At 38.1% G+C, this 14,877-nt stretch overlaps 2 protein-coding genes across 2 annotated transcripts in view; one reads left to right on the forward strand and one right to left on the reverse strand.

Annotated features, from left to right (window-relative positions):
* Nucleotides 1–6,140, reverse strand: part of LOC145994698 (cilia- and flagella-associated protein 161-like) — a 130,593-nt gene extending 124,453 nt beyond the window's left edge. The window contains exon 1 of the mRNA XM_083130867.1: nt 5,987–6,140. Coding sequence (XP_082986993.1) covers nt 5,987–6,055 — 69 coding nt within the window. The 5' untranslated portion in view covers nt 6,056–6,140. The remainder of the gene's footprint in view (nt 1–5,986) is intronic.
* A 78-nt stretch (nt 6,141–6,218) lies between these two features.
* Nucleotides 6,219–14,877, forward strand: part of LOC145994699 (Golgi phosphoprotein 3 homolog sauron-like) — a 34,933-nt gene continuing 26,274 nt past the window's right edge. Inside the window, exon 1 of the mRNA XM_083130868.1 lies at nt 6,219–6,569. Within this exon, the coding sequence (XP_082986994.1) occupies nt 6,378–6,569 (192 nt within the window). The 5' untranslated portion in view covers nt 6,219–6,377. The remainder of the gene's footprint in view (nt 6,570–14,877) is intronic.

Below are 14,877 nucleotides of genomic sequence, written 5' to 3' on the forward strand. Positions count from 1 at the left end.
GCAGTGTGCATTATGCTCCCACCAGAGGAGGGGGAGTCGAGCACAGGACCTCTTCATTATAATGCGACAGCGTTATGCCATTGGGGAAAAATATACAGAAAGAACTCGCACAAACCGTGCTGTTTTATCACCACAGAAGATGCGTCCATTTTTACAGGGTGATTGCCTGAGACTTTCGGAAAACAACGTCATTGTTCACTGAATTAGCTGCTTTGATCCACTAATGAAATGTTGTTCAATTGAAACAACCACCTCAACTTTCTAAGAGGTATGAACTAATGAAACTCCAATTTTGGAAGAGTAGGTTGTGGTTGATTTATTTTATTTTAAGTCATTTTTCTGCTAATTTTGATAATGACGACAATAAGCTTCAATGCTCATTAGATGAAAGTAACCAAGGGTCGAAAACAAACACATGCTGACAGTCAAAATACAAACCCTCATAAAGTATTACCTTGACAGTGGTTCCAGGCGCCAGGGACTCGTTACCATGAAAGAAAAAAGTTTCCAGGGTATTCTGCACAGGAAAGAGGTTGACATTCTAGTGTGTTCGAAATGGTCACGCCATACAACCCAAGTCATCTATGAAAATAGATGAATTATCGGTACGGTGATCAACTTCGATGAATTCCTTGTCCTAAATCATTTTGTTACCTCAAAAAATATGTTCATGTAATCATATGTGTATTGCGTCTCCGCATTAGTAACATGACAGTACAGAAAACGAATAGCAACTTAGCTATTAATATCTTCAATTCTGAATAGTTAAATCTTACTTGTTTATTATTTATGAGTGATATTTTGTTAAAATAGCCTTTCTTTAGCCTAGGAATACTTCATGGACAATGAACAAAGAATTGATTTTCCGTGTGTGTTTTAATTTATTCCTAATAAGACGTTCATTTTAAATCAAACATTCAGTGACGGCAATTAGGAGGAGCAGTAAGTGGGGATGCATTTCCCCCCGCTACGTTTTGCCACTTTTCGCCTCCGCACTATGGCCTATTAATGCTAAGCCTTTTCTACCAAGAAAAGTATATTGTCCTTGCCCCTCAAATGTTGGCACCCAATCGCCGCTACTAGAAACATGCAGATATATACTATCCTCAGGAACGTGCATTTAAATTACAAGAAACTTCACGATTGTCTACCATCGAACTTTCTATCACTGTCCCCGAATACATAAAATCAAGTATGTGCCTTGTATTTGCAACACAAGCTAAAACCTAATTCACATTTATTTCACTGTATTAACCTGCCTGAAAGAATGTGATTAGAATGGGCTGGGGTATGGCTGCGCATGGGTAAACACTTCCTTGAAATAATTGTGTCCATCAGAGACAAAGCGAAAGGAAATGGAACAAGATGCGAGAATAAATTTAAAAAGAATAATGATGAAAACAAGAAAAGGAAAGCGAAAAGAAATAAGAGGAAAATCGGTAGTGTAAGAGAGAGGGGGATGTACACGTCTTACATACACATATATACTATCTATGGTCTTACATTTATACTGCCCACCCTAATCTATCAATATGGAGCTTCTGCCCACCCTATACAAAATTCCTGGCGCCGCCCCTGCCTATAGAACAATGAAACAGGGGCTAATTGAAAAATATAAATGGATATTTGTCCTCTTTTCCACGAGTAGACTGGCTAACCTTCACGGAATGGCCAGATGTTTCCCATCCCAGGATAAACTTTGTTATCTCCCGGAATGACGAGATTCAGTATAATTATAATTACAAATTGTGGTCGCTAGGTTGCTTTGATCAAGTTCATTCAATTTTGTATTTACTGCAGTAGCAAGACCTCACAGAGATAACAGCTGATATTCAGGACATTAGTCTTCCAGAACATTTTAATTTAAAGGGTTTGGAAATCTCCCCGAATGTTATACTTTAAAGTTAGCAAGCCTAGCCACGAGGATACTGATACTCATGGACGGCCGTATGCAGATGTGGTGTGTTGAGCAGCGTGCCGTATCTGGCAGACACCCAACTACTGATAGGTTTCTGGCTTCGCAGTGGAATGTGTATGTATATGGATGTGGATGATTCCTGGTCAGTGAGTGACCTCATACAACCAAAAATGAAAGTTCCCTATCAAGATACCAAAACATTGAAATTTCATTGTTAAAGCTCTGAATTTTCTGAATAGTTTTTCTTTTTTAATATATTTTTCACTTTCTGATTTGTTTGCCAGTTAGCAAAAAGTTCTGGTCAAATCTTTAAAAGTAATGAGCTGCAATGGTTTAGTAGCCAGCCCCCGTGGCGGAGTGGTTAGCACATCGCGCTAAGAAGCCAGGGGTACCGAGTTCGAATCCCGGCATGGCGATGGATGTTTGTGAGTGTCCCTTCATCATGTCATCACTCATCCCCATCTTCGCAAATTAGCCAAAAGTGGCACAAAAGGCGAAGTAAAATAAAGCAAATCAATCGGGGCATGAGTGATGACATCACGTGTGTAACATGATGCTTTAGAATGTACCAAATTTTGATTTCACTTGGCTGGGGAGCATATAGGCCACATACGTAGGGTGGGTGACCAGACGTCCTCTTTTATCCGGACATGTCCTCCTTTTTAGGTATCTGTTCGGCGTCCGGGTGATTTTTTTAGAAATCGGTAAATGTCCTCCTTTTTTTAGAAAGAGTATAGCACCGACCGTAGCAAATATTCTGCATAGAGAATGCTTCCACCATCATATCACTTGGGGTGCATTAAGTATTCGAGCAATGCTCACCTAGCATCTGGGAGCTGAACACGATCACTTTCCCAACTGAGTCATTAGTAGGGTGAGGATATATAGCCAGTAAAAACCTCTGAAATAGGCAGTCAATGACGAAAATAGGCACTTAAAAGGACACAAAAATTTAGAAAAGGTACGAAAATAGGCACCCTAAAATTTAAAAAAGACATTAAAACAGACAATGAATGTGAACTTATTGCAATGTTCTTCTTAAAAAACACAGTTATACTGTATTATAGTGGAACCACAAGGAAAGAAACCTGCGCAGAACCTCACCGCGCTGGCGGGTAAGGGAAAGGACAGGGGGGAAGGAGCCTTTAACGCGGCTCACTTCAGTATTGCCAGACCTATTGATTTCTCGGGAGAATTCCTTAATAAGCTATTGCTATGGAACCTCCAAGGGCCTGCTCAAAAACACGTTTCCTGCTCATCTTACTTGAACATGGAGGGGAGAAAAGTGCTGTTTGAACTGTGAAATTATGCCAAACGATACTCAATTGTGTTAGGACATTATTATTATTTTATTACTATTACTACATTACTATTTTTAGATGGTTGTATTTTATCCCATCCGAAAATCTATTTCTATTTTTGTTATTTTACGTCGCTTTCTTGCCTCTATGACAATGTGGATGAATGAAAAACTGATGAAATGGATGAAGTGACACAAACACAGTGAAACGTCCTTGCCTTACTAGGTAGGAACACTGACTTCGTAGCGTGTATATATGTGTGTGTGGGTATTGTGTGTGTAGGTGGCACCCTAGCATAAGCGTTGCTATCTTGAATTATTGAGGAAGACATGCTGTCTAATTCACCAAATATATTTCACATACGTAAAGCATTTTCTCATTATGGTGCAGGACGCGTGCCCACCCCTAACGATAGCTGCACACCGAACACCAGCAGAAGGCAAATTAATTTGTTTTTGTTAGCATACGACTTGAAAGATTGTGGAAAATGAATGTTGACAATGACATAAAAGTACCTATTATTTCACACGTACGAGTTGATTTCAGTCACAGTAATTTACATCCATTATTATAATAGGGATGTAGGAAGGTCATACTTTCAAACTCAAGTTGTGTTTTCTGAGAGGGCAACATTATTACGGGGTAATATGCCTCGTTTACCCGCCTGATAAAACTACATTGCTTCTCCCTCGCTGGAAAAAAAAATCTTTGGACGTCCCCTTGCCCCTTCAGTGCGCACGCCTATGCCGCCCCCGAGAACGTTGTTTATCCGCTACTATTAGATCATCGGATTTTGTAGCAGATCTTTTGGTTTCCCAAGGAACAATCTCCCGATTTTTCAAGTCTGACCTGGCAACACTGCCCCGAGCATCGATAACGGCAAAGATGTCCGAACGCTTTTGACGGAAGGTTTTTTTCCTTGTGGTCGACCTATAGCACTTCAGTTTATGCAGAAAAGTGAGCTAACGATTAACAAACTATTAATACTATTTTGATTGAAATTCACATTTGCGGGGAATCGTCAGTTAAAGTAATTCTCACAAAAAGAGCTTGTGTTAACGACTGTGCGAATTTTAACAATTGATGAAAAAACAATTTGCACCATTGTAAGAAAAAAAATTAAACAATGTTCCAATTGAGATCCTCAAATCTATCGAATACCATATTTCAGTCAGTAGAAACAAAGCCTTCCATCCTTCAATGTAGGGAAAGCCAAAGGGACGTAAAAAAAAGCTGAAGTATGGAAAAATTGCAGAAGAGCCATTTTTTGGCACGATAAAGCAAAATAGGAATTTATCGGCACTATAAACATGCGTTTCCGGACTAGAAACATCATGAAACGAAAAAGCCTATGTTTTACTAGAAATTAATAGCTATAAAGGCAAATAGGTAAAATTCCGCACCCTAGTCATTAGTATTATTCTAACTCGTTGCTTCGCCCTCTGAAACAGCGAAACGTATGCACTAAATTGTCTATGCAGTTCCTTTTCGATTGATTGATTTGGTTTATTTTACTTCGCTTTTCTTCCACTTTTAGCTAATCGCGAAGATGAGGATGAGCGATGATTTGGTGATTTTGATGAAGGGGCACTCACAAAGAACTCCCATGCCCAGGCCGGGATTCGAATCCGGGACCGTTGGCGTTGTGGTGCGGTGTGCTAACCACTCAGCCACGGGGGTCGGTCAATTCCTTTTCGAGTTATACATACGCGATACAGAAACGCATAGTGAGAATTTTTATTATTAAGTAATATTTACTTTCATGAAATAACGAAGCGAAAGTGTAAATTCAACAATGATCTTGCAAGAAAATAACCAGCTTTTAAAGGATGGAAGAAACGAATATGAGATAAAGTGTAAGGTGGCTGTCACTCTCCCCTGTTGTTGAAAGAGTGCTAGAAGTGTTCGTGGCATTAAAATCATATTTCTCTACCCAATCAAAACTTCCCAAAAATTTAATTCGGTTTTTGGAAATAAGTTAAAGCGAATCTTACTTGTTACATTTGCATTCACTTGTGGGGATACTTTATTCTAATTTCCAAGAATTAGAAAACGAGTAAAATTCTGTGCTTCAAATTGAAGATATTCTTTGTCGTTTGTTAAATAACAGATTAGAAGATTCTTAATTTGCTTAAAGGTAAGAGGAAGTTATTGAAGGAGATCACCTGAAAAGTACCTATATGTGAGCAAGATAGTATGATTTTTTTTATATTGATTAAGTAATGTAGTAATGGCAAATGTTTTGCCATTTTTTGCTGTGTCCTCTTTTTTATATCTTTGTCGTCCTTTTCGCCATGCTCTGTCCTCTTTGTTGAAAGTATGTGTCTGGTCACCCTACACATACGATAATAATTTTTGTTGGTGAAGCATGTAAATTATATGCATTTACAAACATTTAAACCTTAACGCAATTAAAAACAGTACTAATTTTCAGTTTCATTCATTTTTATATTTACATGCAATAGGACCGCTTTTCGTGGAATGCCCCTTTATATGTATGTGCCCTGTAATGTATCCAGTACTGTACTAAACTCAACTAATGTAGGACATTTATTATTTCTTTCAAATTATACCGATCCGGACATCAACTAAAATATAGGGCATGTATGGGGAAAAGAGGACGCCTGGTAGCCTTAATATCACCTAATCATCATTCATTACCATCGTCACGATTAGCCGGAAGTGGAGAAAAGCGACATAAAGTTTAAAAGTCGCCAAATAATATAAATACAAATAACAATGATAATAACATGGATTAAATTCTTACCTCTTCCAATTTGATATCCTCCAGCCAGTTACCTACACGAACATTAGGATTGTACCTAGAGAACTCCATATTTATACCTACTGGTATCTATTTAAAAACAAAATCCGAATTTTCTTTAGTGCATAAGATGCAAAATTTTAACATTTGGTGTCAGCTGAAGCTGAACGATGTTGATTGTTGCTAAGCAACACCAGCCTCAAACACTTTACCGCTTCGGAGGAGCTGTGGGTTCGAGAGTTTGAAACATCAGCAGGCGCCATGTTGAGTGACGATATGTAGGAGTGTAGATGAAAGTAAATGTCAACAATAGGCTTATGACGTTTATAAACACCTGTAAAACACAAATTTGAGTAAGTTGATTTGTGAGGACCAATTAGGATAATTCCTAACCATGAATCGTGGTGATGGACTTGTGCAAAGACGAAATGTGATACGTGAAAATTCTGAAGGGATACCAAAAGAAACCCAAGATACAGAAGAGAAGAAAAGCGAACACGAAGAAGACGTAGAAGATGGTGATTCAAAAGAAACCAGATTAACTCTTATGGAGGAAGTCTTACTGCTAGGATTAAAGGACAAAGAGGTATAACGAAAATTACATGTATAAAAAGTCTTATGTTGTGACAGGGTGCGGCAGTGACAGTCTTTTCTTGTGACACGTTGTTATATGCTTCATTGTTTCGTTGAAACAAATTGTTAGTAAAGTATACAATTAGCAGACCTTCCTGCACGGCACAAATAACTCGTACATGTTCCATTAAATAGCCTTTTTCTTGAATTTGCCATGTCTGTCAGGGTAGAAGAAAAGTATCTGTGTGGGGTCGTAAGGTCTGTGAACCTAATCATCCAAATTGAATCTCGCTTCACAAGGAGTTCGAATAAAGAATACTACCCGATATTTCGGTATTGTAAATAAAATGTCGTTCTTTAAACTATCGTTAAAAGCTGTAGAACGTCTTTTTCTTTTCTACAGTAGCTCTGCCTAATGTTCTTTCTTCTATGATGCAATGAGATATGAATTCAGTTTCCTTGCCCATTATGTCAAAATCACTCATCTAAAATATAAATGGTAATTCTTACTGCAAAATTTATGAATGTTACCTATTGCTACTACTATCACTTATGCAATCAGTTGTCTCCTTACTCATAAAACCTATAATACACCCATCATTAGCAAGCATGCCATTTAACCTCTTCATGGAAGAGAATGAGGCCCAAGTTCAAATTGTTTAATTCCGAACAAATCGTTAGGCTCAAGTTCCTTTTGTTTCATTGGGATTTCATCATGCTGCGAATGCAATTTTAACGTGGTTCGATTTTGATTTATTTCTGTTAACACATACTGCGGAGTTTTAGTGATTACTTAAGATTTTGTAGTTTGGTTACACAGGCCATGTTTGGTTCTCGTAGCATTAAAATAGAGTCCATAAATGCATTCTACGGTACCAGTTTCATAGATTGGAGACGCATTAAAATCGGATATTTTGTGTTTCGCATGGTTCGTACTTACCAATTGAGTATTGTGGAACATTGTTCAAGGTGCCATTATGCTTTTTACACGAAAACAAACGCAATTTTCCACATTCTGAGTGTTTTTATTATTCCTTTCTTCACTTACGGAACACACAATATGGCAGGCACATCTTGATCATGTTGTGGGTATGCAGTGTTTCAACCTTCTTCACCAAAAAATACATACTATCTTGTTCGTCACCGGTGGAAATTATACATTATGAACGGGTAGCTGGCGTATAGCATGGGTAACTGACTGATAGCCCCACGAACCATTATGCACGGTAGCTGACTGATAGCCCCATAAACCATTTCCAAAAAGGTTAGGTTAGGTTAGGTTTGGTTATGTTAGGCAAGCATAGTAAAAAAAAAGGGGGGTTTGAAACACTGACAGGGGCTTACGTCATCAAACGTACGCAGCATCCAGTTGTCGTAGGGCAAGCAAATGAAAGCAATGGCAATTGTGCGTCGGTGAGATATTTATCTTGAAAAATACATGATTTCCCGGTCAAATATATTCCACGATGAAAGAAAATACCTCGAACGTTGTAAACCTTGGAGAAACTCATTTCCGTAAGAAGTTTCTTGTGTAAAATTGAAGAAATGTGTCTCCGATGTATGAAACTATTACCCATTCTACTAAGGTTCCAATTTACTTCTACATTAATTCCCACTAGTCTACATTGTCCATGGGAAGCACGCATGCTTGCGTAAGGAAATTTTTAAGTTGTTTTTTTTCCAACATTAATAACTTTTTCAAAATCCAAACAGTGCTCATTACTTTAAAGAAGGTTCAAATATCGAGTGACAATGATTGCCAAAATTCTACAATAGGTAGTCTTCCTGCTAGGAGAATTTGAATAAAATCATAAAACAATCTGAACTGTTACCCAGATTACTGCTTTTCATGTTTTTGGCAAAGGGGGAGTTGTGCTTGAGAGTGCTACAGCCTCATCAGCTGTTGTGTTTGTTTTGCTTTGACCATAAAATTGAAGACTTTGGAAAGTTGTGGGGTAACAGTTCCAAATATATAATGATTTTTTTGCAAGTTGTATAGGAGTATAAAGTGGTGCTTTAAAATACTGGAAACAATTGTGCAAGGAAAGAGCTTGGAGAAACTATCAGGTCATCCCATAAGTAATGTCGTATTTTTCCACCGTGAGAAAAAGAACAATAACTTGCCTGGAACACTACTGTTAGTCTCCATCGAATTCCTGGACAGGTGGTTGTGAAGGCTGCGAAAAAGACAGTAGTCTGTTGGTACAAGATCTGGTGAAAACGCTGGGTGGGGAAGTTTCTCCCAGCCACAATCCTCCACCTTTGCACAGGTCCTTCTTGTGCACACATTATCACCGTGGATGAGCACATCCTTGCAATGAACCAGAGCAGGACGTTTTTCCAACAATGCAGTCCGTAGGCATTCCAGCTGCTGACAGTAGACATCTGCATTGATAGTCTGGTTACGTGGCAAGAGCTCAAAATGGATTATCCCACGGTATCCCACCTAACACTCAACATCACTTTGCAAGGCTGGAGGTCCTGTTTTGACACAGTTCCTGCACCCCCTTCCCCCCCCCCCTTTAGGTACCCACTGCTGTTTGCAGGTAATGTTATGGTACACGATCCACTTTTCATCCCCTGTGACCATTCTGTCCAGAAATGGCTCGCGTCTGTGACGGGTGAGCAGCGAACTGCAGATGTTCACTCGATTCTGTTTCTGCTGATGCGTTAACACATGGGGTACCAATTTCCCGAGTTTCGACACTTACCCAAGGTCCTGCAAATAACAATGAAGGGTCGAATGGGTGACATTGAGTTCGCTGGCCAGTTCTTCAACAGTGTGCATTGGATTTGCCTCCACCACTGCTCGCAGGGCATCGTTGTCTTGGTCAACAGGTCTCCCTTCTTGTGGCTTGTTGGTGAGGCTGGTGTCTCCAGAACAAAACCTCTGGCACTTCCGCACATCCATAGCACCCTGCCCATATACGACATTGATGTTTCGTGCCGCTGCGCTGGCTGAATGTCCCTGGTAAAATTCATACAGGATGACATGCCGTATGTGTTCCTCCGATACTGCCATGGTCAAACACATGCCACTGTTCCAAAACGTGGAGTATACTGTTCTCCCTCTACGCTCTCATGCACAATGACGTGTCCTATATCACACAGCTATGGCACGTGCCATGTACTTCACAATTCACTCGTCAGATGGCATCATTACAGTGGTGCTTGAAAACCGACATTACTTATGGGATGACCTAATAATTAGCACAGTTAAAGGCTTTCAACAGCTGAACATGTGGCATCTTCAAGTGCAAAACCCCTTTGCCAGAGACATGGACAGCAGTAATCTGTATTCAAGATACTCCAGCAGTAGTCTGTGTCCAAGACAACAGTAAACAAAAGGATCTCTGCTTGCTGACATCATTTTCAAACTTCTGTGAAATTACTTGGCATTGATAAATCACACTTTTTTGTACATTAGGATTCTTAGTTTTCATTGCCATTGTATTTCCACATTTTTATTGAAAAAGTAACCCTTTTGGAGGTGGTGCCCATGATGCTTGCGTAAGCTGTTTTTAAAATCATAATTTTATCTGATAAATAATATTTTTGTGCAACTTTAAACTGTGCTAATTACTTTTCTCAAAGTTTCGAACTTACTTCCACAATCATTCCCAGTGTTCTAAAAGAATTCCTAATACTTCTCTATAAAACTTGCATAAATCATTTAATGTTCCATAGATTGATGTCATATCTTGTTAGAAAGTTGCAAGACATGCAATAGAATGAAGTTTCTTTTCTATTAGGAAGATAAAAATATATACTCTAACTCAGGGCGCGAAATTTCCGGTTGCCAGGTCGCCATTGGCGACTAAAATTTCGTTGTTTCAAATGTGTGTCAAAAATGCCTCAAGACTTCACCTCTTGAGAGAAACGGCAGAAGTTATAGAAGAAATTCTAAAACTCGGTGATATCCACACTATTAGGTGGTTAGCCAGCAAAGAACGTGCAGTAAGAGCTCACTTGCAATCATGGAAAGCTGTTATGAACAATCTTGAACAGATGGCCCATGGAAAATACAACGATGGCGCTAAAGCTAAGGATTTGCTGAAAAGTTTGAAGCAATTTAAATTTGTTAAGCTTCTGTACTTCCTTTTGGATTTCTACGGGAAATTGAACCCTTTAAGCCTGGCACTACAAAATAAGAATCTTTTGATTTTATCTCTGAAAATAAGAATTGAACACTGTATTTCAGTTTTGGCTGACCTGGAATCTAATGTTGGACCAAGCGAACAAGATTTCTTGGACCATGTATCCATTTCAGGGAAGATCAGGGATGTGCAGCTCACAAACATTCAAAACGGAGAGCGAGAGTTTGACTGTTAGAGGAAACGTAATTAACAATGCGAAGGTGTACATCACAGAAAGATTGCAATCTATATCAACATATGCGATTGCATCTCTGCATGTTTTCAACACCTTGGGTTGGCCTCCCAAAGAAAATATTCTTCAGTTTGGGATAGAAGAAATAAAGAAGCTCTACATATACTTGAACCCGAGCCTTTATAATGAGAAAATGGATGTTCTGTCAGCAGAGTGGACAGAATACAAACTTTTGTTTTCTTCTCCAGCTTTGAATCAGACGCTGGAGAAGATCCACAGTGTGGAGTGTTCGGCAAGATTCCCCAATTTGCTCCAGATTTTGACATTTTGTGCTGTTCTACCGGTGAGCACAGCTTCATGTGAGAGAGGTTTCAGCTGTCACAACAGACTCAAGACTACTTACAGGAACTCTCTGAAGACTGAGACACTGGATGATTTGCTCAGAGTTTCCGTAAACGGACCCCCCCCCCCTTTCCCTGTCAGAGTTTGACCCAGCAGCTGCGATTGATAAGTGGTACTTCAGTGCAGAACGACAGCACTACACAAACATTAATTCCTAACTTTTTAATAATTGCTCATATTTTTATTATTTATCAATATAAAATAGTGGCGACCAAAGATTTTAGTCCGGCGACTGATTTCAAACTAGAAATTTCATGCCCTGCTCTAACTAGTATCAAAATAGCAACATTACACTATACTAATCTTCAGTGTAGATCTTCATTGTATTTCGTTAGATATAATTTTCAGAACTCTGGTTATCAACTGTTTCTATAGTCTGGCTTCCATAGGCTGAATATCTATCACAAATTTACAAGGAACAAGGATAGCATTTGGAAGTTTTCAAAATCAGTGAGTGAAGTTTGTAGGATGAGAGTCTGTTGTTTATTTTAATTCTGGGATCAGTAATTGTAAAGAAATTTCATACCAAATAGATTGTGGAAGTGCACATAAAGTTTAGCTGCTGGAAGAGTGTTTTCAGCTTATATACATGTAAAGATGTGTGAATGTGCCAGTACAATCTAGCCCAAGCATTTTTCAAGGATAATATTTCTCTCACTTAAAAAATGTTAATAATTCTTTATACCTTATACAACTTTTAGTAACCAAGTATGCCTACAACACTAAGCATGAAACTACCTGCCCTCGTAGGTAGTTACTTTTCTTCGTTACTATATATTTTTATTTCACCACTTTAGGCGTTAACTTCGTCGGTGTGATTAGTAATCTCACTTAACAATAAACATGCTGAAGCACTAGACACATTGAGGGAGTTGGGGGGTATAAATCTTGATGACGACAAAAATCCAGCTGAACTTCTTCAATCTGCCTTTAATTCTGTCGATCCTTTTTAAAATATGCTGTATCTATTCCATAGAGATATTTTAAATATCCAGGCAGGGATTATGTGCTGACCATTAGTTCTTACACAGCTCACGATAGAAGAACTTTTCTTTCACAAACGAGCACACAGTAATATGGGGCTCCTCCACACAACTTCACTTCCTACCAGTTAGCAATAAAGTGGATTCCTCTCCGAAGAACTTCTATTTGCAACTTTGTACTAACACTAAACTTTCAAATTGTAGACTCAACTTTATTCCCTTTAGTTTATTTACACTTGTTCCAAAATAGTTTACTAAATTTGTACATGCGAGTCCAAAAACTAAGTTCATGATCACACTCTTACATGTATCAATGTTCGACCCGGAGTGCATAACAAACAACCAGCTTCAACTGTTGCAAGGAAAATGTTAAGAGCTTTAACCGTCTTTTTTCCCAGCGAGGTTGAGTGAATGGTTATAGGGGTGCTTGTCCAAGATCGGTTACAATACTAAGAGTGACTTCCTAGATTTTATCCCATAAGATGGCAACAATGCTTTTCTTATACATTGTTATTTTTTCCCTAGAAGTATCAGCCTATTTTCAACACAGCTTTGCATGGTTGTGGGAATGTACCACTGCTACATACTACATTTTTTTTATTCACTTTGGTATAATGTGGTGGTCACACATGTGCCAAATTTTAATTTTTAGGTAAAATCTCTATTTTCTTCTTCTTCCTTTAACTTTTATTATTGGGAGGTACAATGTATAAATTTCACCTCCACTAAAAGCCCTGTCATTCCGAGAAAAAAAAAGATACGATTTCATTGATCTTTGAGAATTAGTTCTCGAGTTGGTAGTTTTGTACTTTTCGTGACAGTTTCGGAAAGCCCTCATCCGTAGAGGCTAACACACAGGAGAGGCTTCCATCCACCAAAGGTTAAAGGACAACACAATACAATTGAAAACTTATTAATAATAGAAACAATAAGAGCTGTAAATTAGAAAATATCAAGCATTTTTTGGTTACCATATGTGGATTTATCTTGCTTCTTGTTTATCACTTACCTACATGGAGTGTGTTGCTAAAACAATTGAAATTTTGTTGTTTTGGTAGTGTATTCCAGACCTTGGGTAACTGATTGAGGACTGGTAAGCTTAGGTTCTGTAATGCGGCAGTAAATTTTACATCTGACATTCAATTTTGAAAACAGGTATTTTGGGATGTTGTTGTCAATGATGTTGCAGAGCGTACAAAACATGTGCAGTTTCCTCCATTTAACCATGGAAATATGGTGTAGAATAGGTTCATGTACATGTATAATGAGTAGAGCCCGGAAGTTCAGGCATTTATTTTCGTTAAAATAGGCAGGCAAAAAGGCATTTATAATGTGGAAAATAGGCACTAAAATGAAAAAAAAGGCAAAATAAACCGAAAAAAGGCACATTTGGAAGTCACTTACTTTTATCTATAATTTCTGGCAAAATGTTAAAATCTACATTGGGAAGAGCATTCCACTTTTCTCCGTATTGATTGCACATAACTACAAGGTGTTTTTTAAGTTCTCAACTTTCATTGATAGTCGTCTATCAGAGAGAATGTTTTTCATAATAGAAAATGATCTTTCTACTTCGACAGAAGTTATTGGAGCATACACAAAACAAGCTAATGTAGCTGGACTGATCAGTAACAGCATTTTCACCTTTTAGAATATCACAAATTGTTTTAAATTGTTTCAAGTTCTCATTTGCAATTACTATCCGTCTGCACTTTTCCGCAACAGCTGACCACTTTTCTCCTGGCACTTCCATCATCTGCTGCATAGATTCCTCGAAGATTTTCATGGATGCTATAATTGTAATTGTGTCTGGCAATGCACCATAATGTGCAAAAATAAACTTGAATAGCACAGGAAATTTTTCACTTCACGAATTGAAACCGCTTCATTTTCTGGAAGAGCATCGATCACCTCACTGATTTTTTGCAGGTTGTTAGCATAATATATAGCTGCTGATATCCAGGTTCCCTATCTCGTCAAGACTGGTTGCTGAGGTAAACTAAGCTCAATTGCAACTTCCTGAAATTTTCGGGTTCGAGAGGGAGATTTCAGAAATATCTTCTTTGTGTTCGAAATCAACCTGTCCAATTCAGCAGTCAATCATGCACAAGGAAATGTTAACCGAAAGGCAATATCCTAACTCAACATGAAATACTTTTTTCTCACACTTTTCTCCTTCACCAATGTTGAAACAAGTGTGAGTTCAATATTACTTAAATAAGGCGAAAATTATTCACATAATAAACGGAAGAAAAATAAATGCCAACAACGTTTTTTTGGGAGAAAAATAATTTATATACACATTTTTTTAAAAAAAATGGTCAAATTTCATTGAAAAAGGCAAAAAAAGGCATTATAATAAAAAATAGGCAAAATGAAAAGGCTTCCAAAACATTCGAAACAACATAAGAAACGTTATCCGGAAAAATTTTATCAATATATGCAGTAGATAAAAAGGGGCTTTTTGCCAAACTTCCGGGCTCTAATAATGAGATTAGCAATCCACAGTTAGAACCTGAACCAGATCATGTTGATATTAAATTTTTGACCCAGAAGTTTATAGTACTCAAGGCTATACAATAGTTTAGAATAAATATTCCTCAGAAG

The sequence above is a fragment of the Lepisma saccharinum genome, chromosome 11 (assembly GCF_977018435.1).
Source record: "Lepisma saccharinum chromosome 11, izLepSacc3.1, whole genome shotgun sequence".
NCBI lineage: Eukaryota > Metazoa > Arthropoda > Insecta > Zygentoma > Lepismatidae > Lepisma > Lepisma saccharinum.